Source organism: Rattus rattus, chromosome 5 (genome assembly GCF_011064425.1).
Source record: "Rattus rattus isolate New Zealand chromosome 5, Rrattus_CSIRO_v1, whole genome shotgun sequence".
Classification (NCBI taxonomy): Eukaryota; Metazoa; Chordata; class Mammalia; order Rodentia; family Muridae; genus Rattus; species Rattus rattus.
The window spans coordinates 4648212-4674591 of NC_046158.1; the positions used below are offsets into that span (position 1 = coordinate 4648212).

The 26380-nt window shown below is 50.4% G+C and overlaps 2 protein-coding genes across 4 annotated transcripts; one reads left to right on the forward strand and one right to left on the reverse strand.

Annotated features, from left to right (window-relative positions):
- The first annotated feature begins 1605 nt into the window (after positions 1-1605).
- On the forward strand, positions 1606-8341 carry Tor1a (torsin family 1 member A). Of its 2 annotated transcripts, none has more exons than XM_032902832.1 (5): positions 1606-1863; positions 2216-2481; positions 5056-5231; positions 5328-5447; positions 7756-8341. In XM_032902832.1, the coding sequence occupies exons 1-4, from the start codon at positions 1683-1685 to the stop codon at positions 5437-5439; spliced, it is 735 nt and encodes a 244-aa protein (XP_032758723.1). In that variant the 5' UTR covers positions 1606-1682; the 3' UTR covers positions 5440-5447; positions 7756-8341. The 2 variants fall into 2 exon arrangements, with proteins under 2 accessions (XP_032758723.1, XP_032758722.1); XM_032902831.1 differs by having other exon boundaries at positions 1616-1863; positions 5320-5447.
- A 1382-nt stretch (positions 8342-9723) lies between these two features.
- LOC116901173 (torsin-1B) lies at positions 9724-15755 on the reverse strand. 2 transcript variants are annotated; one of them, XM_032902833.1, is made up of 5 exons: positions 15367-15678; positions 14602-14867; positions 12732-12907; positions 12141-12268; positions 9724-11903 (listed from the first exon to the last, which is right to left on the reverse strand). In XM_032902833.1, the coding sequence occupies exons 1-5, from the start codon at positions 15563-15565 to the stop codon at positions 11662-11664; spliced, it is 1011 nt and encodes a 336-aa protein (XP_032758724.1). In that variant the 5' UTR covers positions 15566-15678; the 3' UTR covers positions 9724-11661. The 2 variants fall into 2 exon arrangements, 1 of the variants encoding a protein (XP_032758724.1); XR_004387964.1 differs by lacking the exon at positions 9724-11903 and having other exon boundaries at positions 12162-12268; positions 14554-14867; positions 15367-15755.
- Positions 15756-26380: the final 10625 nt, after the last annotated feature.

The window sequence follows — 26380 nt, forward strand, 5'->3', positions numbered from 1 at the left end:
AGAACTCCCCTTCCCCAAGTGTCTAGTATTTCTCAAAACTCTCAAAGTCATTTTAAAAAGCACCCAAGAGAAGCTGAGGAGTTAGCACTGTGGAGAGCTTAACGTGTTCCCTTTTAGTGGTAATTTACAAATGTTGCAGCTTTCTCTTAACCCAACTAGCTCCCAAATAATTGAGACAGAATTATTTAACAGCTTTAAAGTACAATAACTGAGCAGTATTCATTTATTTTAATCCTCTAAACTAATCTAACTACTTGATAGCCCTGAGATACTTGAATTTTATTGCTTTCTCTGCTCCAGCTGTTCTTTTATGATTATGATGTTGCCTGGACTCCCCCACCTCATAGCTAAATTCTCACTTCCTCCCTTTCTCCTGCTCTGTCATTGGCTGATCAGCCCTTTATTAACCAATCATGGAATAATTGGGGAGCGATGTTTACACAACATTGATGACAGGAGATTCTCAAAATAAGGATTGCAACCAGGTCTGAGGGCACAGTAGTCAGCATTTGAATAATACAAGGACCATCCTTTTTTTGGGGGGGAGGGGGGACCGAACCCAGGGCCTTGCGCTTCCTAGGCAAGCACTCTACCACTGAGCTAAATCCCCAACCCCTACAAGGATCATCCTTACACACTGCTCAGTACCACCATACCTACAGTTTCCTAAGCAAGAAACTGGGTGAACTATGGGCTTTATTTAATAATTCTGGTCATGGATTCTTTTTTTTTAAAGATTTATTTATTTTTTCCCAGCTCCGAAAAAAAGAACCAAAAAAAAAAAAAAAAAAAGATTTATTTATTTTATTTATGAGGACACTGTAGCCATCATACATACCAGAAGAGGGCGTCGGATCCCATTACAGATGGTTGTGAGCCACCACATGGTTGCTGGGAATTGACTCAGGACTGCTGGAAGAGTAGTCAGTGCTTTTAACTGTTGAGCCGTCTCTCCAGCCCTAGTCGTGGATTTTTAACAAGTATAATGTACAGATAATATACAGATGCCTTTTTTTTTTTTTGATTCAGTCTCACTGTAGAGTCCCAGCTGCTCCTAGAATTCCACAGGGTGGCCTCCAATTCAGACATCGAAGACATCCTGCTGCCTCTACCTCCCAGAGTGTTGGAAGGTGCACACCACCCACCGCACCTGGATCAAATGTCAGATTTTAATAATAGGGAAACAAGTTGGGGACCCACTATATTATACTCACATTTTTAAAATTATTGGGGTTGGGGATTTAGCTCAGTGGTAGAGCGCTTGCCTAGCAAGCACAAGGCCCTGGGTTCGGTCCCCAGCTCCGAAAAAAAAGAAAAAAGAAAAAAAATTATTCATTTACGTTTTAATTTATGCATGTGTGTGTGCCTGCAAGTTTATGAGCGCCACATGCATGTAGATGCCTGTACCATTAAAGAAAATGGTTCTAAAACACTCTTATTTGATGGGGATGGGCAAACAGTCATCATCACCTCATTCCTACAACGTCAATATTATTCCTATAACATCGAGGTTCAGAAGCAGAAAGGACTTTGCCCTTAACAAAGATGGTAGCCACTAGCGTTGGGAGACGGTCTGCCCGGGACAAAGAGGGCGGCCCCGCCAACAGGAACCGGAAACACCAGTCTGGGCGGTGCGCGGGGAACGGTGGGCGCTGAGACGCGCAAGGTGCGCGGGTCCGGGCATGAAGCTGGGCCGGGCCACTCTGGCCCTGCTGCTGCTGGTGCCGTGCGTGGTTCGTGCGGTGGAGCCCATCAGCCTGGGTCTGGCCCTGGCCGGCGTACTCACCGGCTATATCTCCTATCCTCGCCTCTACTGCCTCTTCGCCGAGTGCTGCGGCCAGAAGCGGAGCCTCAGCCGTGAGGGTAGGTGGGCATCAGTCAGCGGGGATGCTGCGGCAGGAGGATGGCGCCGCGGCCAGGCCAGACCTTGGTCAGAGGCCTGGGAGGTGAATGGTCGGGGCCAGGGACAGGATGTCAGCCCTGCGCAGAGCTCACCGGGGCGGCCTCACGGCGCCTCTTCCGCTTAGCTTTGGGGCGCAGCCTGGCAGTAGCCCGAGATGTCCCAAGGCCAACCCCTAGGAAAGGGCAGAGTTCGCAGTACCAGGGTCCTTCCGCGCTCTCCAGATCAGGCTCCGCGGGCCTTGACAGCCTAGAAATGGGGCTGCATTTTGCCAGCTTGTTTCCCTCCTGACCAGAGTGATCTTTCTTTTCCCAGCGCTGCAGAAGGATCTGGATAACAAGCTCTTTGGACAACACCTTGCAAAAAGAGTCATCTTAAACGCCGTGTCTGGTTTCCTAAGCAACCCGAAGCCCAAGAAGCCCCTCACCCTCTCCCTGCACGGGTGGACAGGCACCGGCAAAAACTTCGCTAGCAAGATCATCGCAGAGAATATTTACGAGGGTGGACTGAACAGTGACTATGTACACCTGTTTGTGGCCACGCTACACTTCCCCCACGCCTCTAACATCACCCTGTATAAGGCAAGAGCATTAATTGGCCGCCTTCGTGGATGACCCGGGATTGGGGTTTCTCTGTTGTGGGCTGGGATGTGGGAATTCCACGTCAGTGAGTGAGCCTCGATATGGCTCTGTATGTCAATTCCTCTTTAAAAGGTGTGCACAGAACTGGCCGTGGTCATATCCGTGGGAGGAATGGCAGCTGATAGGATAGGTCTTTAGGAGTCGCCGCCCTCCCCTCATTGTGAAAAGGAGACCTAAGTTTGTTTTGACTCAGCTGTTGCAACCTGCTATTGGAGTTTAACTTTGACGGGCTCACACCTGAATTCAGGTCCTGCCCCTTCCTACAGCTGCGCAGTTGGGGCTGTCACATAACCTATGAAGGGACACTCTGTTTAAAAATGGTGTTTCACCCTCACTTGTGTTCGCGCACTCCCCTTTCTGTTGAGCGTCGTTGTTGAATCTGTGTGGCTTTGTGCGGGTCGTTTAATCTCGGTGTCTGAGGTCAGCTGGGTGTTTTCCTACACACCTGTATTCCCAGCAGGCTGAGGCAGGAGGATCACATGTTTGAGGTTAGTCTGGGCTGCATAGTAAGCCTCCGTTTGAAGACAGAAATGGAGAGGGCAGCAGGTGGAGGAAGAAAGGAAAGTAGGGGCCCGGCATCATTTCCTCAGTGGCTTTGGGGAGGAGATTCTAAATGTTCAAGGAGCAATGCTTGGAAGGGTGTCTCGCTGTAGTGGGTGCTGGCACGCAGTCTGTTACTCTGGTAGATTGGGGCAGGAGACTGGGCAAACCTCTGTTGGATTCTAACAACTGAGTGAGTTTATGGAAATGTTCCCTGACCACATGGTGTTAGCCAGCCACTCGAGGTCTCTGAAGGTTCCTCTACGGACGGAGGTTTCTCAACCTTCCCAATGCTGTGACCCTTTAATTCAGTTCCTCATAGAAGGATTTCAGTGTTACTTCATAACTGTAATTTTGCTGTTATGAACCTTAATGTAAACATCTGATATGCGGGTAGCTGATAAGTGAGCCTCCCAGGGTCTCGGCCCACCGGCAGGTTGAGAACAGCTACTGGAGGAGGGAGGTGGTCCATGCTTGCCGAGTGGCTGCTTACGTTAGATACAAATGGAAACCTGTAAGCTGGTCATGGAGCCGATAGAAAACCCCAAGCTGATGTACAATACAGCTTCCCGTGTGTCCTTTAGGAAGATACATAGCTGCCTGCTTTCTCAGCTCACTTGAGGAGGAGGGTGGGTGGAAATACCCACATGTTAGGTAGAATCGGGGCTCAGTTTTCTGAGGAAGATGCTTAAAGAGGTCTATGTGTCTCCCCTTGATGATCTTGTAAGAACCTGGCTGGGGTTTGCTAAGGGCTGGCTTAGGGTCACTGAGGCCCTGATTTCATTCTTTAGCATCTGCCCACCAAACAACCGTGTACCAATAAGGTGGGTTTGTTTGTTTGCTTCGTTCTTGAGGCAGCTGTCTGTGCTCATGGTTGTAGCCTGGGCAGCCCTGAACTCTCATCATTTCCGTTTGGTTTGTTTTTTTAATTCTGTGTTTGGTGTGCTTCTGAGCCTGTGTGTTGATGGGGGCCATAGGTCTGTCTCTAGGGATGTTCCTTGGGGTCTGTCTCCAAATGCGTTAGTAGAGTGCGTTCCTGGTCAGGGAAGCCTCGCCACACCGCTCCCAGAATGCTGAGCACTTGAGCTCAGACTCCCTAAGGGAGCCTTGTGCAGCGCTGTGACTGAGCTGGTGCTTCTCCAGGCTGGACTGCAGAGGAAGGGCTGAGGCGATGGTGCGTTTGTGGGTTTCTGCCTCTCACCAAGAGGCTGTGGTGCCCAGGATATACGTGAGGATAGCTGGGGCCTGACTGGCACAGCCTCAGTGTGTTGTAGTGTAAAGTCACAAACCTGGAGCTTTGGCATAGGGCAGAGCTAGACTGAGATCCCACCCTGCCCAGCCCAATTCTCTTGTCTCAGACAAGCTGCTGAAGTGCTCTGTACCTCAGGGTCCTCCCTGTGGCATGGGTATGATGCTGTCCATACCGGAAGTGCTTTGAGGCCAAAGGCGTATGTGTGTAATGCTCACAGCACAGTGCTCCAGAAGCCCAGCCATTGTCCTGAGGGGGTAAAGTTGTTCTGAGGGTCTGGGCTTGCTTAACACCAGTGAGGCTCTGGGGAAACTGCACAAAAACAAAGAAACCCAAAGCTGGTAGAATTGTCCCCGCTGGGATCTCTGTAATGTAGAGGGAATCTTTTGTGCAGTGTGTGGAAGCATCACCTGTCAATAAAAAGCTGACAGGCCAATGAGCTGAGGCAGGATTAAGGAGGTGGGACAGAGATACTGAGTTGGGAGCACAGGGAATTCGGCCCAGACCGCAGCTGGAGGGAGACACATGAAACTGAAGGAGAGGTCTTGCCGCGTGGCACTCAAAGTAAAGTGGAATCATTGAGACATGAGCGAGTTGGGGAACAGAGCCGAGGCCCTGGGCCTGGGTTACTCCTCTATACTTGAGTCTCAGGGTCATTATTTCAGAGAACTTGGGCGTGGGTGGCAAAGCCCGTGGTTACACTGAATAGGCCCCTTGTCCTTCAGGACCAATTACAGATGTGGATTCGAGGCAACGTGAGCGCCTGTGCTCGGTCCATCTTCATCTTTGACGAGATGGACAAGATGCACGCCGGCCTCATCGACGCCATCAAGCCTTTCCTAGACTATTACGACGTGGTAGATGAGGTCTCCTATCAGAAGGCCATCTTCATCTTCCTCAGGTGAGGCTGTGGCCGGGACATGGTGGGAGACCCTGGAGCCGGGGGCTTTGGGAAGAGTGGTCCCTCCTCACTGCCGCTCTTTCGGCAGCAATGCAGGGGCAGAAAGGATCACAGACGTGGCTCTGGATTTCTGGAGAAGTGGGAAGCAGAGAGAGGAGATCAAGCTCAGAGACATGGAGCACGCCCTGGCCGTGTCGGTCTTCAATAACAAGAACAGTAAGTGTGGCCGTCCTTCGTATTTCCAACCCCTAACTGCGCATCCTTAGAGCTCCCGGGACCCAGCAGAGTCCCTGAGTAACATCTGTTAAGGAGCTGCAGAGGCCTTTAGAGATGAGTTGGTTGAGACAGGGTTTGCTCTACATCCCTTGGAGAGGAAGGGCAGGCAGTTGAAGCAGAAGGCCACCGTAGATGGCTGCAGGGAGGGTGGTAACTGGTATGGCCTCTCTCCCCCTTTGCAGTGTCCTAGAGCTCTGCCCGTGGGCCTTCCCTCTGGAACAGACACTTGACCTGCCTTGTGACTCTGTTTGTTACCATGTGGGGTAGATAGCTGCCTATTGTCTGTCTTTTACAGAGCACACAGGCTCAGAGGAGGAGCTCGCCCAGCACCAGGCAACTGTACTCAGTTTTTAAAAGTCGCTCAGCTGGGTTCTGTCCTGCTACTGTCATGCAGATCTTTGACCTTGAACCCTAGGCAGCAGACGGCCCTGAGGGTGACTCACTGGTTATCTCACCGGTAGCTGAGGTGATGAAAGACTACAGGAAACATGCCCACCAAGAAATCTGCATTCAAGTTAGGAGACTAGTGCAGTGTGTTCTGTTACTCCAGTGCAGATGGAACACTACTGCGAAAAGACAAACATTTTGCTAAATGTTGGAAAGTCTCTCTTGATGCTACAAAGGATGAGCGCACAGAACAGGAAATACAGACTGATGGGCCAGCAGTCCATCAGAACACTGTTGCGTGCGTGCGTGCGTTCGTGGTGGTGGTGGTGGGGGGGGCGTGTTTGTATATCCAAGGCAGGAGGACCTCTCGCAGGGCTGTAGCAGGGATCAGAGGCAGTTGGGAACTGTCATGGCTGGTGGACAGTAGTGCTGGGGTTGACAATGAGAAGAGCAGTCTTGGGAGGAGGGCACACGTGTTGGGCCACCCTGGAAGGAGACATTTCCGAGGACACACATTGCAGTTGGCGGTATATGGGTTTGGTTCACACTCAAACCCAGGGCCATGCACATGCCAGCTAAGTGCCCTGCCACCAGCCTAGCTGGTGCTTTTAAGGCCATGTGACCAACTGAAGTCACTGCTTCTGCTGAGAGATTGGTGGGTCCCGTGGTTGCATTCTTGTCATTGGGGTTGTGCTCAGGGTCACCTCCCCAGCCAGGCAGATGCCCCCAGCCACATCCTCAGGTCTTGGCATCTGGCACAGAGTAGGCCTTCAAGGCAGAAGTTACACTGGTGACTGCTCCACAGTTGGTTTGTTCTTTGCTGTGGCCACAGGTCCTCCCCCAAGTACTGTATGCGTGGAGCACCATTGGGAGAACACAGACCCCGGGCTCTCTGCACAGCTTCACGGGAGCCAGAGCACAGAGATCAATAGGCTAAGCAGGACATCAAGACGTGACCTGGGCTGTCTGGGGCGTCCTGCGGGTGCTGGGTCGAGTGTTCCAGGACGGGGAGGCTTTTGTAGGGAAGATGTCAGAGCCCAGACTTGTGTGGTGCACAGCCTTGTTGGCGCACCTTACTCCCCAGGAGTCTAGGTGTTGCTTCCAGAATGCTCTGCATTGTTTAGGCACTGGCAGGCAGCAGCTGCCGATGCCTTCATGCAGGCTCAGCTGTGGAAGCTCTAGCTGGAGACTGACTGGTGGAGTCTATGATAGCCCTCCCTTATCTCTTCTTTGTGAACCTCTTCCAACCTGTCCATCAGCTTCCCACCACACTGCCTGGGTCCCAGCACACAGTATGGTACATGTGGCCCTCTGGTCTGCCTCCCATCTCTAAGGCACACTAGAGAGGCCTTTCTAAGCCCAGAGCACCCGTTTGAAAGCTTTTTTTGTGTTTTTCATTATTGTGTGTGTGTGTGTGTGTGGTTGTGTGTGTGGTTGTGAGCAGCCTGAGGAATACTGGAACCCAACTCAGTTCCTCTGCAACAAGGAATAAGTGTTGGTGCTATTTTGTATTTGTGTGACAGGGTTTCTCTATGTAGCCCCTGGCTGTCCTGGAACTCATTCTGTAAACCAGGCAGGCCTCAAACTCCAGAGATCCACCTGCCTCTGCCTCTGGAGTTCTGGGATTAAAGGTGTGCACTGTTAAAGAGGTTCTTAATGAACCCCAAAGGTCCCTTTCTGTCCCCCTGCCCTTGCTGTCACAGCTGCAGCCCAAGGCAGTGTTCATAGGCAGTTGTCCGCTCCTGTCTCCCTCGATGTGTGGAGCATGGTCTCCTCGCTCTGGCTCAGACAGGCCCCGTGAACATGCAGTAATCACTCCGTTACTACTCAGTATAACATGGCGCCTGTCTGTCTTTCGCAGGTGGCTTCTGGCACAGCAGCCTCATTGACCGGAACCTCATAGATTATTTTGTCCCCTTCCTGCCCCTGGAGTACAAGCACCTGAAAATGTGCATCAGAGTTGAGATGCAGTCCCGTGGCTATGAAGAAGATGAGGACATAATCAATAAGGTAGCTGAAGAGATGACGTTCTTCCCCAAAGAGGAGAAGGTCTTCTCTGACAAGGGCTGCAAGACTGTGTTCACCAAGCTGGACTACTACCTGGATGACTGAGCCCTGCTGCCGGGTGCTCTGTAGTCCGCTCCTCTCCCCACAAGAGGCTTGGACACTTCCTGCTGAGGCTAGCGGGGAGCCCATCAGGGGCGGTTTCTGCTCTTTGGAGCCTGCAGGTGGCCATGCTGTAGGGACCACAGATGCAACATGGACCTAAAGCTCCTGGAGCCTCCAAAGGACGAAACCAGCTTCCAGCCTGCCCGTTCTGGGCTCATGATTTTCTTAAAATTATGTTTTAATTTCAAGTGTTTCTGTTTTGAGGCAGGACAAGTGAGTTTTACTGCAAATGTGATAACTTTATTTAAAATGGTTTTTAATACTATGAGAAGCCTTTCGGCTGTTGGCTGTGTGTCTTTTGAAACTGTTGGGTAACATCACCAAGCACGGACATCTGTGGCATGGAGTGGTAGGTATCTCAGGAACCAGGGGGCTGAAGGGCCCTGAGGGGTCATGAGTGGTTAGATGAGACTGCACCACAGATGTGCCTGGACTCCTTAGGAATAAGACAAGTGAGCTTAATGGTCCTGCGTGACGGTCAGGGCCACTCCAGATGCCATGCACAACAGGGCTCTGGATAGGTGTGTTTTGTGCAATTCACGGGCGCCTGCCAGAGCTGGGCTGGGCTTCTGTAGCTGTGGTTGTCACTCACAGCCCTCATAGGGCTGGGTTTAGCAGAGAAAAAAGAACCTAATGTCAAAGCTAGGCCAACTGCTGGCAGGACCACACTCTGCCTCTGCTAACAGCCTGTTCAAGGCCCCTTTTCAAGTGGTCCAGGGCTTCCAGCAATGGTTCCTCGTCCCCAGGGGTCATGTCAGGTCTGACCACTCACCTGAAGATGGAGCCCAAGCACCAAGCCCTGAGGAGCACAGGTTCCTGTCTGGCTGAATTATCTTTGTAGATGTGGCAGCATGAGACAGGGTGGGTGCGCTGTCAGGCTCCTAGGACACCAACGAAAATGAAGGGAGCAGCAGTATGTTGGTGCAGAGGCTCACCCTTCCAGACTGTTCTGTCCTATGACAGCCATGTCTCAGTACTGCTGAGAATCGAGGTTAGCATAGTTAAGCCAACAAACAACTAGAACCAGGTTGTCTGTCACTTCCAGGCAGGAAGACCCAGCACGTTGGTCTCTCCGCTGTGGCCAGGTATCAGACCCTGATAAAAAGGCATCTCTGGTATCAAGGTGCAGCTCATTGCAGCATCCAGAACACCAAGGCACAAGGGGTTGGGGATTTAGCTCAGCGGTAGAGCGCTTGCCTAGCAAGCGCAAGGCCCTGGGTTCGGTCCCCAGCTCCGGAAAGAAAAAAGAGAAAAAAGATTCAAGGCACTAAGTGTAGGCTACGGAGCCTGAATTGGGTTTCTGATCCTGACCCAGCAGTTGTGGACAGCTCACCATTAGGATGCTATGTGGTAGAAAGGCCTGTCTCACTGGTTCTCAGCCCCAGAGGTTGTTAGGAAGGTAGAGAACTAAGGAAGGTGCCAAGTTGGCATATGTATGCATGTAATTGTATGTAAACATACCACACAGAAAAAGCCCTTACCTGCCTGATGAAGCTATCCAGCACCTGATACAGCCTTGACCTATGTTTGTGGGTAACAGCATTTAAAGCAAACATTTTTTGTGTGATGGGGTCAGCCTGGCAGGTGTGGAAGGCAATATGTGGACCACTGCCTTGATTCTGAGCTCAGTTTGCTCCCACACAGACGAGGGGAAACTTAGTGACATCTCACCAGTGCACCACTTTTATTGTTTTGTGTCCAGCTCTGTTCATGACTTCTCATGGGCAGGCTGGGGCAGTTCACACCAGGCCTTTCAAAGTTGGAGATCAGTAACAGCAGTCCAAAGGTGGCCAACACGTGTCCGTATTACATCACTGTAAACAGAAAAGCTTGTTTCTTGACCAGGAGCCCAACAGGTTAGAAACGGTAACTTGGCTCAGGTCCAAGAATATGGCATAGGAGTCAGCCTGGTGAGTTTTGTGTGCTTCCTGCTTTGAGACAGGGTCTCTGGGCATAGTTAACTTTAAGCTCTTCTTCCTAAGGGCTGGCATTACAGGCATGCACACCACCGCCTAGTGTCCGCTTGTCTGATCCAGGCTGGCTTCAAAATTGGGACAGTCGTGCCATGGCCTCCCAGGTACAGGGACTAAAGGTGAGCACCACCACGCCCAGCTCACCTTGACACTTTTAAAAGACTAGATGTGGTTCTCTATGAGGCATTTCCATGTTATAAAAAGTCATTCCCCCACGTTCTATACATACATGGCAGTGTTTCCCTGTCTGCGACTGCATTGCGACTGTAAGGCAGAGTGACTGCAGGCTCGGTTCCCTACAGTCAGAGCAGCTCAAGGCGTCATCCTGAGGTTGTACACAGAACTCACAAACGGAGGACTTTGTGGGATCTACAATTGCGCCCATATAGTTCTACACTCTACACATTTAGCAATAAAGCCTTTCTTTTGAGAGTTGTGTGTAGCTCAGGTTGTTCTCATCCCAAGATAGCTGAGGAGCCCTGAACCCTGACCTTCCTGTGGGATCATGGGCATTGTGCCCCTGGACCCAGCCACAATAAAAACCTGAGAATTGGCCTTATTCTACTTTATGTCCTTCCTAGGTTTTTGTTTGTTTTTTTTTTTGTTGTTGTTGTTGTTTTTTTTTTTTGGAAAAAAAAAAAAAAGGTTACTCTGTGTTGCCTTGGCTGCCCTGGAACTCACTGTGTAGACCAGGCTGGCCTTGAACTCAGAGATGCACCCGCCTCTGTCTCCTGAGTGCTGGGATTAAAGGTGTGCACTCATGGCACTTCCTAGGTTTTAAAATGCATGGCATCTTATATTACCTAAGCTTTAGAGGTAAAGACATAACTTTTAAATATGTGCATGTCCTTTTAAAAGACCGGCATCTCTGGTGTGCGGCAGACACTCCTTCCGATGGGGTTTGGCCAGGGCAGCTCCGGCCTAGAGCTCTTCCTATGTGGTTACTGGTTCTGCACAGCAGCGCTTGACCTTCAGAGCAGGTGTAACAGGCAAACAGAACCAAAGACCTCCCTTTAAAATGACAGCTCATCCTGATTGGAGCAGGCATGAGGCTGGGGTGAATCTAACAGAGATAGGGAAAGTACAAGGCACACACAGTAGGAAACAGGAGAGAATTCCACAGCCAGGGCTGTGAGCAGCAGCGAGCAAGGTAGTGTCCCAGTGCTCCAGGGGCCTCAGAGGGAGCCCCCACTGCTCACGCTGACACTTCAGCCAAGGTCAGGCCCACATGCTCCCCTCCAACAGCGAGCATCTGTCAGTACCACCAGCTACTGAGTTCCAGCTCAAGGCAAAAAAGAAAACAGCACAGTAGGCGCCCCTGTCAGGAAACCCTGCTTCCCCAAGACTGCAGCAGGCGCTGCAGGCTCTTAGTGGTATCTGAGGCATGGGCATTGTTGGCCACACAGGACCTTGGCCTGCGTTCAGACGTTTTTTAGGCACTTGATTCACAGTAAGAGTGAATGTTCTAAAAGTTCATCTTCAGACGATACACGGACAACGTCCCAAGTCCACAGGTGCAAATGTGCAAAGCCCCAAGGGGGGGCTTTCAAAGTGCTTCTCCATGGCAAGGCCCTGGTGGGGGTGGGAGGCTCCTCTGAATCATCCCACCTCACTGAGGGAAGAGCTCAGTGGAAATCCAGCCGTGACTGCACTGTCTTGCAGCCCTTGTCCGAGTAGATCTTCTCATCCTTGGGGAAAAAGGTCATTTCATCTGCCACACTGGTGACAATGTCTTCATCCACAGCAGCCCCTCGGGCCCTCATCTCTGCCCGCACACACATTTTCACGTGTTTGTACTCCAAGGGCAGGAAGGGGATGAAGTAGTCGATGAGGTTCTTGTCTATCAGCCCACTGTGCCACAGGCCACCTGGAGAACAAGACACAATGGGTCTCCTGTCACTGCCACCTAGCCAATCCCATCCTTCATGCCTTCACCCTTCCAGAGACTCTCTGTAAAGTGACATGTGCCCTCATAATACCCTAAGGGATTTCCCTATGGCACCAAAGCCACAAGCAATGGTGTGGCTGGCTTCGGAGGGCCCACCGCTGAGGATCTGCTCAACGCCAGCAGAGCACCGGGTCCCCTGCTCCGTAGTGGACTCACTGTGTTTGTTGTTGAAGACACCCACAGACAGCACAGGCTCCAGGTCCTTCAGCTGGATCTCCTCCCTTTTTCTTCCTGCCCGCCAGAAGTCCAGGGCCGTCTTGGTTATCAGGTCCCCTCCTGCATTGCTGAGTCGGCCAGAGATGCAAAGACCAATGTCACATGCCGGTTATGCCTGTCTCCTTGCCAGATGCACCCGCCCACGGCTTTATTCCTGACCCTGGTGTCAGGGCCTGGTAAGCAGGTGCCACCACAGCACTGTGAGACACCCCAGCTCCCAGGTGTGCTACACTGCTAGTGCTCCAAAGCTTTAAGTCAGGACTGATGCAATGTGTTACCAGGCAAAGACAAAAGGTTTGTCTGTCTGCAAGGAATGGAAATGCAGTGTTTAGAACTCAGAGTGGCTGGCAGGGGCACCGAGCTCCGGGCCAGAGGATCACTCTGGCTCATCCCCAACTCCCTTTCTATGACACTGGGAGGTAATAAATGACAAGTGGGCCTATGGCTTGCCAAGCTGGCACTTCAGTCCCCGATGGCCAGGGGAACCTTGTTCTAGCACTTGGAGGTCCCTGAGAAGCCTCGTTGGCTGACCTGAGGAAGATGAAGATGGCTTTGCGGTAGGAAATCCCATCCACCTGCTCATAGTAGTCCAGGAAGGGCTTGATTGCATCAATGATTCCAGGATGCAACTTATCCATCTCGTCAAAGATGAAGACGGAGCTGCCGCACGCGCTCACGTTGCCTCGGATCCACTTCTGGAGCTGGTCCTAGACCAACCTCAAAGAGAGACGAGGCTCAGAAGACGTTCCAGAGGATGAAGGGGAGAAGCTGCCTGGGCCTGGGGAAGCCACCATACTGCATACACAGCAGACAGACACTTTCCCAAACTTTATCACAAGTGGAATGGCACTAGTCATTGAAGCCTGGCCATTTGAGTTCACTCCCTAGGACCCAAATGGCCAAAGGAGAGAACCTACTTCCAAAAGCCACCTGCTGGTCTCCGTATACGTGCCCATAGCATGGCCTGTGCATGCCTCTGCAACCTCAGCCTTCCTGCAGCACAATGGGAAGCAGGGGACTGCCCAGATGCTGGTGGGCCAACTCACCCACAGCATGCAGTACTGAAGCCCCAAACAAGGCAGAAGGAGAGAGCCCCTGAGTAGCCTCTGTCAAGGTATCACAGCAACAGGGAAAGAAACCCAGACACCAGGCACACAGAAATGACAACTGAATTCAGATCTGCACAATGCAGGGGACCAAGGCTCTGGACTGACGTGGTAGGTAAAGATGCTGCCCCGGCTGGCATGGAAAGCCTGAGCTACATCCCCAGGCCCCTTGTTCAATAGAAACACCCAAGCAACAACCTCTCATCCCCTATGGGAAAGGCCACGGTTACAGACCACTCACTGCAAATACTGTATTTCAAGACATCTGTACTAAAATCTGAAAAGCATGGACATTACGTCACGGTGGGCACTGTAGCTTGGCACAGCCCTGCCTCGGCACCATCAAATGAGCCCGTTCTTCCTTCTGGCACTCCTCCCTGCCTTACAACAGACACTCAGTTTCATTTCCTTCTTCCACTGGGTTTCTGTTTGCTAGCTCCATCCACCAGGAGGCCGAGTACCAACAAGCAAGACAGTCATTTAAGTCAGAACGGGCGGATGAAATGTGCAGAGATCTCAGAGGGAGAAACAGTCTGGAGCTTCGCTTCTGTGAGACACGGGCAAAGCCGTGGCTGCCGCAGAGATAGCAAGTTTTAGACAAGGCCATGCCCAAGCAAACTATTTAAGACTGCCCTACCTAACACCCTGTGCCCTGCTACTGGAAATGTAAATCCCTTTATGGGTGCCTAAGACAGAGGCCTGGAGATAAGAGGTGAGGAGGTCGGGCTGTAAGGGATGAGTCACCTTGCCTCTCTTGCCCACTTTCTCTTATTCCAGTTCCCTCCCCTAAACCCTCCCCCGACCCCCACCGCCCGCTGCTAGACTCCATCTTTAAATGCTTATAATATCCCCTACCTCACTGGCTCCCAGCACTTGGAAGGTGAAGGTAAGAGGATCAGAAGTTCGAGGCTAGCCTCTGCTATTTAGTGAATTTGATGCCAACCGGGACTGCATTAGACCCTAAGACCACTCTCTCCCCCACATACCATAAAATGGGCAGATTGGTAGATAGATGCCTGCTAATCTCAGCCCTCAGAAAGTTGGATCCCTAACACCAAAGCCAGCCTGGGCTACACAATAAGTTCTCGACTCGAAAAGCATAAAGAAAGTCTAGGCATTGAATCCCAGCCCCAGAAGGCAGATGCAGGTGGATTTCTGTGAGTTCCAGGCCTGCCAGACCTACACCGTAGAACTCAATCAACAAACACATAGCAGAAAGCAAAACAAAGCAGAGAGACCAGAGCTACCGAGCAGGTGCCCCAGGCATCCGATCAGAGAGCAGTAGGTTTCCTTGCCTGGTACAGTTTTATCTTCTGCTCATGAGGGAAGTGCAGAGTAGAGACGAACAGGTGGACAAAGTTACTCTTCAGGCCTTTTGGATAAAGGTTTTCAGCCACAATCTGGCTGACAAAATTCTTGCCCGTGCCAGCCCAGCCGTGCAAGGATAGAGTCAGTGGTTTCTTGGGATTTTTGTTGTTCCTGAAGCCAGTCAATGCCTTGAGAATCACTTCGGTGGCAAGGTGCTGTCCGAACAGCTTCTCTTCCAAGTCCAGCTTGAGGGCTGCGGAGGCCCGCCCAGGAAGAGAGAAAAACACGCGTTAAAAAAAAGTACCTGAAACTGGTCAGAGGCACAGTTAGCGACCGATCCAGCAGGGAGTCTTGGCCAAGCGTCAGAGCCAGAACCATAAGGATCTACAGTCAGACCCTTAAGTGGCAGTTCTCCTTATATCTAAGTGTCAAACAAGCTACACAGATTCATTCATCCAGGGAAGAACCATCTCGTGGCTGTGCTCCGGACTAGCTTTCCCACCACCCCTGATGGCACGGAAAAAGCAAGAGCCAAGGCGGGCTTTCTGGATGGAGCTGCACGCCTGACACCCACTGACGGGGCACACCAGCTGTCCCCTCTGCGTTCAGTTCTCAAGGCGGCCATCTGAAGGACTGCGAAGGTGTGGCGAGATCCTGGCGGTGTCTGTTTCCCGCGGCGCCGCATCCAGCTGGAGAGAGAGCCGAGCTCCCGGCGCCCTCCCGCCCGCCCCGACCGGCCCGCGGGCACATACCCGACGTGTTGAGGGGCCGTTCCTCATGGCAGCACTCGGTGAAGCGGCAGTAAAAGTCGCTATAGGACAGGTAGCCGGTGAGCGCCGACACAGCCCCGATGGCGATGCCCACGCTCACGGGCTCGAACGCCGCCGCCACGTGGGCGGCCAGGAGCGCCCATAGGGCCGTGGAGCCCCCAAACGCCCCGACTCGTCTCATGGCACTCAACGAAGTCCACTGCCACTGCGCTCCGAGCGCGGGATTTAGTCGCAGCGGAGCAGCGGACCCCACTTCCGGTATGGCGCGTCACTTCCGCTTAGCCAGAAAACCGCCTTGTTGGAAAGGGGCGGGGAGACTATAGGCGCCAACCTTGTGAGTGTCAGGAAACCCTCTAGAGACCATTAAAGGACTTTCACTCCTATCTTTTAGAGGTCTTGTTTGTCTGTCTGTCTGTTTGTTATACAAACACACATATATGTATATATGAGACGGCGGGGGGGAGAAGAGAGGAGAGAGAGAGAGAGATTGCAGAGATGGATCAGTTGTTAGGAGCACTGATTTGCTCTTCCTGAGGACCTGGGTTCAATTCCCAGCACCCACATTCCTGTTTCCCTGTTTCGTAATGGTCTCTAGCCAGTTCCAGGGGCTCTGCCACCCACTTCTGACCTCTGGAAGCACTGCACACACACGGTGCACAGACATACATGCGGGCAAAACAATCATACACACAAAATAATAAAATTATTGGGGCTGGGGATTTAGCTCAGTGGTAGAGCGCTTGTCTAGCAAGCGCAAGGCTCTGGGTTCGGTCCCCAGCTCGAAAAAAAAAAAAAAAAAAAGAAAAAAAATTATTGGAAAAATACACACACATAAAAATCAAAAGCCAGGTTGTACCTCCAGACATCCTCTTCCGGTTTTGTGGGCGCCTCTACATATACAGTGCCTATAACTCAGGCAGACACATACATATAAAATAATACATAAATAAAATCACAATCGCAACAATAAGAACGTGTGTTTGTGGCGAGAGAGAACATGTGTGCACATGTATGTGTGTGTACATAAAACGTGGAGCTAGGGTTGTGGTCCCTGTCTGGAGGAGTGGGTGTTACACTTGGCTATCCTACCTACAGTTTCCTATGGATGCTGGGGACTGCACCTCTGATCCCCATGCCTGTACAGCAAGGGCTGACATACAGGCTGTGGGGGGTGGGGAGGAGGGGAGAGGCAAGCAAGGGGATAAGGACTAATATTGAGTCATCAATGTCCAGGGACCTTTGCCTAAGCTGGAGATTAGAGGTATTATTCAATCAAAAACCTAAGGAGTTGGCCAAGCAAAAAACAAGCAGTGGTGCGTTCTATGTAGAGAGTAGAGTTTGTAACAGGCCAGTCTGGGATGTTGGGATCCCTCCTCCACACACAGCTATTATAAGAACTTGCTATAGAGTTTGGAGCCACAAGCTTTTAACAGGAACAACGTAGCCAACTTAGAGATCATTCCCCAAGGAAATAGATTGTCCCAGTGGTCCATATATACTTGGTCCAGGTTTTGCCAGACTTGGTTGAGTTCCTCCCACAACCATTCTGCAGCAAATAACTCATGAACTCTGGCTGTGCGTGAGACCCAGCACCACATACAGCACACATACCAGGCTTAGAGGCAGGGACAGGGCAGGTGTGGTTCCTGACCTCACAACAGAGCTGCTGACCGTGACTGCCCTTATTTCTGGGGGATGAGGGCAAAAAGTTAAGGTTCCCAGACCCCCAGCAGGCTAATCTCAGTCCCTGTCCCAGTGCGCTAAGCAAAGCAATGCTTTTGAGTGAAAAGCAGATAAAAGAGTTTCCATAAAGGTGTCACATTGGGAGTAGGAGCAGATGGGGGTGGGGGCAGGTGAGCCCAAGTCCATCTTCTGGACACTGACATGAGCTTCAGGTTTATATAGAGGAAGAATTGGGACAAGGGACAAGAGGCCTGCCTAGGTAAGCAGTCCTGGTCAAAGGGTGGTCTGGTTGATCATTATCTCTGTTCGAGTTTTGGATGATGGCTCACAGGAGTCCATACTGATTGAAGAGAAAATCAGTTCTCAGAAGATTGTTCTAGCTGCCCCATCAGAGAAAGCCACACTCACAGGATGGCGTGTTTGCTCGCCCATGCTTGGGGTTGCTGTAGGTCCCTTGTCATGACGTAATTGATTGATCAGTCCTGCTTCAGGAATCCAAGGGGACTGAAGGGTTTTGGCAGTCTGAAATAGGACACTGTGAAAACCGACAGAAAGCACGTGCCTTTAATCCCAGCACTCAGCAGGCAAAGATGGACGGATAGGGTAGCCTGATCTACAAAGTGAGTTCCAGGACAGCCACGGCTAGGCAGAGAAGCCTTGTCTTGAAAAACAGGCCAGGGGTTGGGGATTTAGCTCAGTGGTAGAGCGCTTGCCCAGCAAGCACAAGGCCCTGGGTTTGGTCCCCAGCTCCGAAAAAAAGAAAAGAAAAAAAAAAAAAAAAAAAAGTAGGGTAAGAAAAACAGGCCAACCAAAACAGTGTAGCTACCTGTAATCTCAGCAACTGAGAGACAGGCTACAAGATGGGGGTTAAAGGCCATCCTTGGCTACACAGTGAATTGGAGGCCAGTGTGGGCTACATAAGATCCTGTCTCCATGCGCACAGGTATGCATGCACATACACAAACACACACACACACACACACACACACACACGAAGGAAGGAAGGGAGAGAGGGAGGGAGGGAGGGAAGGAGGGAGGGAGGAGACAAGAGAGGAGAAGCAATGGAGGCAGAATTGTCAGGTTTCACCATGCCTTTAGCTACTTCATGGAACTGCCTCTAAGCAAGGAGACAGTACCTGTTATGCTCTGATCATTTTGGACCTACAATGAGCTAGCAAAGGTCAAGTCCATAGAAAGAAAGGGACCAGTTCTATGGCTGAAACAATGTCCCAGAGGAAGCAGCCAGTGACCTGCTGCTCGAAAGCAATGGAAGGCAAAGAAAGAGACTTGAGAGTGCCCAGATGTGGAGCCAGGCCAGGCCGGGGTGAGATTCCTGAGGGGTGAGTTTCCTGAGGGGCCAAAACACCATGGAGACGGGTGGAAGGCAGGTGGGTGAGGTGTTCAGGTCCCATGGTCTTGTCTGTTTTGGTGGTTCTGGTAGCTAGAGTAACCAAGACCTGAGCCACAGATTCAGCATCAAGTGAGGATGCTTGCTTCCAAGATGGCACCTTCCTGCTGTGCTCTCCATGCAGAAGGTTTGAAAGGACAAGGAGGAGACTCCCCAGTGTTAAGCCCATGTGTGACAGTGACAGCTGTGGAACTAGCCATCCCAGCCATCCCACTTCTTCTCCCTCTCCCTCCCCCTCCTCCCTCCTCCCCCCTCCCCCTCCCCCCCTCCCCTCCCCCTCCCTCCTCTTCCTCTTCCTCTCTCCCCTTCTCTCCCCTCTTCCCTCTCCCTCTCCCTCCCTCTCCCTCTCCCTTCCTCCCTCCCCTCCCTCTCCTCCCTCCCTCTCCCTCCCACCCCTCCCTGTGCATACATGTATCTAAGTATTTGTGTACAGGTCAATAGTTGGTGTCTTTGTCAAGTCCCTCTCCACATTTTTTCAACGCAGCAGCTCAGTACATATCCCTGGCTGCTCTGGAATTAACTATGTAGCCCAGGCTGGTTTTGAGAACTCAGAGATCTGAGATCTACTTGCCTCTTTCTCCCCAGTACTGAGACTAAAGGATGTCACTCCTGTGTCTGGCCTTCTGCCTTCTCTATTTGGGGGGTGAGGGGGGTGCTCCACCTTTTCTGTCCTTTGTCTTCTATTTTGAGACAAGAGCTCTCTCAGACTCTGAAGCTCATCAGTTTGACTGGACAAGCTGGCCAGTGAGCTCCAGGGATCCACCTGTCTCCATCCCTCTATCCCCCATTGCTGGGGTTACAGAGGCAGGCATGCACCAATGCCTTACATTTTTATGTAGGTACTGAGGGTCTGAACTCAAGTCCTTTCCATTGGAGCTGTCCCCCAGCCTCCACAGTCTTAACGCTTCTGCAGAGGAGCAATGGGAGAGCAGCTTTCGAACCACAGCAGCAATCCACCTTAAACGAATTATCTTTAATATAAATATTAGCAAGGAATTAATCCAGTGGCTATATTTCTTTACCTTATCCTAGTTCCCAATAACTACATAGAAAAACCAAGATTTATTTAACACTGCACCTTGATAGGTGCAGTGTTAAATAATCTACCTTAACCTCCTATGCTAATCTGGTCACCTCCCAGCCCCATTCCATGATACTTGGATGTTACTTAAATACTTGGATCTGGTTCTTCAGGTGTGCTTCCATGGACTTGTTTCTCATAGCTTCAAATCCTCCATCTTCCTTCCTGATCTCCTCTCCTCTCCTCTCCTCTCCTCTCCTCTCCTTTCCTCCTCCTCCTCCTCTTCTTCCTCCTCCTCCTCCTCTCCTCCTCCTCCTTCTCCTCCTCCTTCTTCCCCTCCTCCTCCTCTCTGGCAGATGTTCTGCCCTAATCTCTATTGTGCCCAGCCATTGGGTGATCAGCATTTATTGACGAGGCAGAGAATAAATGATAAGAACTGTTTACACAACAAACTTGGTACAGGCAGCACAATGCCATGCTGGCATTGAAACAGGATGTGAGGACAGACAATCAGTGTTTGAATAGCAGAAAGGTAAACTTTACACAGTGCACATTATGCCTACAGGACTCCGTGTGCTTCATGGTTTCACCAGTCATAAATACCAGTGGCCAAGCTTTCCTGACTCCAGAATACAACTGCAAATCCTTCCAGAAATTCTGGCAACCCAGAGAACCAGCAGTGAACCTTCTCTTTCAAACAGGCGTAGACTGAACGTGCTCTCAGAACTTGTGAAAAGATCGGAGCTGGTGGCCGCATGTGCTGCTTCCTCTGAATGCACTAGTCATGCACAGAGAGGGAAATGGAGGCACAGGACGGTGATATCACATGTCCAGAGCCCCTCAGATAGGAAGAGAGGAATCAGGGCAGAGGACACAGGCTCTGGGCTGCTCCTTCACCTCTGTCTTAGAATTTTACTGCTGCGAACAGACACCATGACCAAGGCAATTTCCATAAGGACAACATTTAATTGGGGCTGGCTTACAGGTTCAGAGGTTCAGTCCATAATCATCAAGGCAGGAACATGGCAGCATCCAGGCAGGCATGGTTCAGAAGGAGCTGAGAGTTCTACGTCTTCATCTGAAGGCTGCTAGCACAATACTGGCTTCCAGGCAACTAGGGTGAGGCTCTTAAAGCCCACACCTACAGTGCCACGCAGACTCCAACAAGGCCACACCTCCTAATAATGACACACATACTTCAATAGGGAGACTCATTCTAATAGTGCTACTCCCTGGGCCAAGCATATACAAACCATCACAATCTCCCAGGACTGCACTCCAAGGGACACGCTAGGCTTCCCCAGCTGCATGCCTGCTCTCTGTCCCTGCACCAGCTTGGAACAGATGGTTGTTAGGAACCTTCCACCTGCAGTCAGGTGGCCCTGGAACCAAGATGCTACCTCAGGGATGGGGAGACAGTAGGGGTTGGGGAGCAGTGGGAGTGTGGAAGGAAGTCTTTCGGTGAGCCTTTTCTTGATTTAAGCCAGTTGTCTGAAGTTCCGAGATAGAAGACTTCTCAAGAGCAGCATGAATGAACCAAGCTGAGAATCTTGGTTCCAGAGAAACTCAACGTCTTCCTATTTCCCAGTGGCTTCTGGCTCTACAGAAAGAGGAACTGTCACATGGACACTTTCTCCATGGACATACAATGTGACTGGAATAGGAAGTGAGAGCATCACCCACCCGTCTCACTGAGATACATGCCAAGGGTGAGTGCAGTAGCTCAAGCCTTTGATTCCAGGAAGAGAGGACAGGCTATCTAGTGTGTATAAGGATATCCTAGTCTGGGCTGGAGAGATGGCTTAGCGGTTAAGAGCACTGACTGCTCTTCCAGAGGTCCTGAGTTCTAAATCCCAGCAACCACATGGTGGCTCACAACCATCTGTCATGAGATCTGATGTCCTCTTCTGGTGTCTGAGACAGCGACAGTGTACTCACATAAAATAAATCTTAAAAAAAAAAAAAAAATGATATCCTAGTCTACGACGTATGAGTTCCAGGCTAAACAGAGTTATGTGGTGAAACGCTATCTGGGAGAGGGCACGCGGGAGATATTTATGGCAAAGAAATGGCTCAGCAGCTAAAGGAATATGCTGCTTTTGCAGAGGACACATTTGGTTCCCAGGACCCACATCAGCAGCTGCCCACAGCCACCTGTAGCTCCAGCTGGAGAGATGGCTCAGTGGTTAAGAGCACTGAGTGCTCTTCCAGAGATCCTGAGTTCAAATCCCAGCAACCACATGGTGGCTCACAACCATCTGTAATGGGGTTTGGCGCCCTCTTCTGACCTGTAGGCATACATGCAGACAGAACATTGTATACATAATAAATGAATAAGCATAAAAAGAAAATCTAACCATTTGACTACCAAGAATGACTAAAGTAACATTTATACTGTGTTACTGTTGTTTGTGGGCAATTGGATGCTAAAAGTATTCCCAAAATACATTTAAACACTGATTGCTCTGTGGTCACAGAAAAAAAGTATATCATAAGTTTCAGAGTGTGCCTGTGATCCTACGGTGTAGGAAGCTGAGGTAGGAGGATGACCATAAGTTCAAGGCCAGCATGAACTACATGCTAAGTGCCAGGACATCCTGGATTGCAGGTGTTTGCTTGTTTTGTGACAGTGTCCCACTATGCAGCCCTAGCTGTCCTGGAACTCACTATGTAGACCAGGCTGGCTTGGAACTCGCAGAGATCTGTCTGCTTCTGCCTCTGGAGTGCTGGAATTAAAGGTGTGCACCAGCATGCCCAATTCATCTGGGCTACAAATAGGCCCTAGCTTTAAAAATAAAATCCAGCCAGGATTGCAATGGATCCTTTCTCCCAGCACCGAGAGAGGCAGAGATAGACAAGCTCTCAGGGAGTTCTAGGCCATCCTGGTCTACATATCAGTTTCCAGGGCTTATCGAGTTCCAGGGCTGCATAGTGAGACTCTGACTCAACAAACAAACTCATCAGGCAAGATGGCTTAGTGGGTGGAGGCGCTTGGCACCAAGCCTCGACATCTGGATTTATCCACTAGGCCACATGGTGGAAGCAAAAGGCCAATGTCCGTGAGTTGTTCTTTCACTTCCATGTGCCCACATGGCAGGCTCTGTCTAACACACACACACACACACACACACACACACACACACACACACGTAAATCTAATGAAAACACAAGTCTCTGCAGCCTGTCAATCTGTCAGTTCTGAGGAGATAGCTCAGCTGGTAGAATGCTTTCTTAGCATTCAATAAACCCTGGGTTCAATCCCCAGCACCACATAAAATTGGACCTGGTGACTGCAAGTTGGGCAGGAAAGGGTTTATTCAGCTTACACTTCCACATTGCTGTTCATCACAAGAGAAGTGAGGACTGGAACGCACACAGGGCAGGAAGCAGGAGCTGATGCAGAGGCCATGGAGGGATGTTACTTACTGACTTGCTTCCTCTGGCTTGCTCAGCTTGCTCTCTTATAGAACCTAGGACCACCAGCCCAGGGACGGCACCACCCACAAGGGGCCCTCCCCCCTTGATCACTAATTGAGAAAATGCCTTACAGCTGGGTCTCATGGAGGCATTTCCTTACGGGAACCTCCTTTCTCTGTGATAACTTCAGCTTGTGTCAAGTTGACACACAGAACCAGCCAGTGCAGTGACACATGTCTGTAATCTGAGTACTTTGGAGGTTGAGACAGGAGAATCATTCTTGACTACACAATGAGCTGAAAGCTAATGAATCAGAAATTTGGGCTTGGGGTGGAACTCAGTTTGCCTGGAAAAAAATGAATCTATGATCTGTTTGACTCTAGCCCAGGCTTGCCATGAGCTTTATAATTCTCTCACTTCTGCTTCTCAAGGAACTGTGCTTTGTGTGTGTGAATGTTCATGTGGACAGACATATGTGCACAAGCATGTAGAGGCCAGAAATCAACCCTGTATGTCCTTCTTTGGGAGTCATCCAACTCTCATTGGTTTGTTTTTGTTTCCATGTGTGTATGCATGTGTGTGTGTGTGTATGTCGGCGCCTGCACCGACACGGTACCAAGTATCGGGCGAAAGCCTGTGGGATGAAAGAAACACACACACACAGGTTATTCGTGTCAAGCCAGAAGAGGAAGAGAGCCTCTGGTTTCTTTATTGACCAACTATATATCCAAAGTACAGCACTTAGCAGGAATCTGCCAAGCACAGTGGGGAACCCTGGCTGAGACTTCGGTAACAAAGGACCGGCTATGTGACCTGAATAAATTAGGAAAATAACCGGGAAGGCCAACTTAATTCTGACTCAGGTGAGAAGTACCTGGCCAGACGGCTCCCAGTTGGGGACAAAAAGCTTCCACATGTAAGGGCAGGGCTCAGCAGGGGTCAAACCTTGCTGGAGACCCAGAAGGGTCTTGTTCCCGCTGGAAACATTCCATGAATGCAAACTTCTTGTGCATTACAGGGAGAGGCTTTTGATCCTACAATCTAAGACAAAGGCCAAACAGTGATAGAGCAACCAGGCCCAAATCCAATACGGCTCCCACATGTGTATACATGTGTGTTTGCATGTGAGCATTGCTATGTGAGCCAGAGATGGACATCATACCTCCTCCTTGATTTCTCTCCACTTTATAATCTGAGACACAGTCTTCATCGTGTGTTTGCATGTGTGTGTATGCATGTGTATGTATGTGTGTACATGTGTGTTTGAGCATGAGCATTGCTACGTGAGCCAGAGATGGACATCGTAGCTCTTCCTGGATCCCTCTCCACTTTATAATCTGGGATGCTCTAGACTGGTTGGTCAGCGGGCATCAGGGATCGGCCTGTCTCTTCCTCCAGCTCTCAGTGCTGAGATTACAGACACAGCCTACTGTCTCTGGCTTTTACATGGGTAGCAGAACATCTTCCCAGTCCCTCCCTTATTATCTGAGATAGGGACTTTCACTGGCCTGGAACTCGAGGGTTAGGATAGGCTGGTGCCCCAGGATCCCCCTGCCTCCACCTCCCCAGAACTGGGCATACATGTGCTACCATGCTCTACTTTTAGACAGGGTCCCACTATGTGGCCACGGATAACCGAGGATTCACAGAGATCCACCTGTTTCACATCCTACATACTTAAAGGCGTGTGCCACCGTGCCTGGCTTTACACTGCTTTTGGCTGTTTTGTTTGTTTGAGACAGGGTTTTTTCCTCTGGGTAGCCCTGGCTGCCCTGGAACTAACTCTGTGCACCAGGCTGGCCTCGAACTCACAGAGACTTGCCTGCCTCTGCCTCTTGAGCGCTGGGATCAAAGGTGTGTACCAACAATGCCAGGCGATCCGCTGCTTGTCATGCGGATGCTGAAACAACTCATATTGTCATGCTTGTATGTTATGCTCCGTACCTACTGCTACATCTTCCCCAGCCCATTTACAGGCAGTATGTTTGGTTGTCATGAGTTTCCCAAGCCTATGGTGGACGGCAAGCTTCTTTCTCATCTTCCTTGGCTCTCTTTGTTGCACTTCCTATCATGGCTCTCTTGAAGCACCGCCTACTCCAGCAACATCCCGAGGGACCTCTGGGGGCCTTCATAAATTAAAAGGAACAACAATAACGAAGGCCTGGAAGACGACTCTGCTTTGGACAGGACTCTAAATTTGGTTTGGACGCTAGCTGAGAATTTTCAGGACCAGAGACAGCGCTCCGTGATCCTCACCTGTTTGCCAGGAGAGCAGGGGATGTGAGGCTGTTGGGAAGATCCATGTACTTCTACCCAACGGGCACTAGGTGGGGGCAGCGAGCTGCAGGTCTGCGGCCTCACCGATGTTCTCAAGTCTCGTTCACACTGGAGATGCACAGGGTGTGGGAGTGTGGCTGTAACGTATGGCAAGGCCCTTGGAAATCCCTGTCCACTTGAGCCCTCCTGGCTCTCACTGTATTCACTCTTATGGTAATTTTAGTTTCGCTTTGTTAGTCATGATTGCTGAGTTTACGACGAAGCTGGAGTTTTTTCTTGGAACACAGAAACCGGTTCTCCTGGCTGCCTCTGTAGTCATCTGGGGAAAGCAGGAGGAAGTACTAAGGTTAATGATCCTTACTTAACTGGGTTCTTTTGTTTTTGTTTTTGTTTTTTTTTTTGTTTTGTTTTCTGTCTATTTGTTTGTTTTTATTTATTTTTTCTTTTTTTGGAGCTGGGGACCGAACCCAGGGCCTTGCGCTTGCTAGGCAAGCGCTCTACCACTGAGCTAAAACCCCAACCCCTGTTTATTTGTTTTTTAAAGAGAATTGCATACCACGAACTTAGGAGATGACTTTGAGAACGTATGGAACATATAAGGGCATAAAAGGTCAGACATCCATCCAAGGCCAAAAACTTGACAAAGGAATCTTAATCTCCTAGTCCCTTTGGAGGTGAAAGTAGAGAAACTGCCAGGAAGAATAGAAACTTGGTCCCAGCAGTTAAGTCAGGTATCAATCTTACCATTCTGGAAATGTATAAGCAAACACACACAGGACCATAGCTAAAACCACCGCTTACATAAAAGTCATACGGAGACTATTTAGAAATTATTAGATTTACACCTGGATAATATTATTTTAGGTATCCTAACATGCCCTCTGCTGACGTCAAAAATGCTGTGAAAGACTAACTACGGGGCATGAGTGTCTTTGGTTTTGTGACCACGTGTCTGCCGCCGGCCTGGGAACAGTTCGAACAGGGTGTGTGCTTGGTTAGATAAGATCGTTTGGCTCACAGTATAAAAGTCATGTTTAGATTCGAGCTAAAGGCTAATGATGCTTAGATACAGAGTAAAGGTCAATTAATGACGACGACGAGGGAGTGGGGAAGAGGGAAAGAAACTAAAATGTGTATATGCTTATTAATGCAATTTTATGGGGTGGGTGGGGTTCTCATTTAGCTCCTGA

What these genes read in the sequence shown, in the direction of transcription:
- Tor1a (XM_032902831.1), top strand. Translation starts at nt 1,683, where the DNA reads ATGAAGCTGGGCCGGGCCACTCTGGCCCTGCTGCTGCTGGTGCCGTGC. An exon ending in GCGGAGCCTCAGCCGTGAGG is followed by an intron (nt 1,864 to 2,215) that starts GTAGGTGGGCAT and finishes TTCTTTTCCCAG; the next exon opens with CGCTGCAGAAGGATCTGGAT. An exon ending in CTAACATCACCCTGTATAAG is followed by an intron (nt 2,482 to 5,055) that starts GCAAGAGCATTA and finishes CTTGTCCTTCAG; the next exon opens with GACCAATTACAGATGTGGAT.
- LOC116901173 (XM_032902833.1), bottom strand. Translation starts at nt 15,565, where the DNA reads ATGAGACGAGTCGGGGCGTTTGGGGGCTCCACGGCCCTATGGGCGCTC. An exon ending in ACGGCCCCTCAACACGTCGG is followed by an intron (nt 14,868 to 15,366) that starts GTATGTGCCCGC and finishes GGGCCTCCGCAG; the next exon opens with CCCTCAAGCTGGACTTGGAA. An exon ending in GCCATCTTCATCTTCCTCAG is followed by an intron (nt 12,269 to 12,731) that starts GTCAGCCAACGA and finishes TGGCCGACTCAG; the next exon opens with CAATGCAGGAGGGGACCTGA.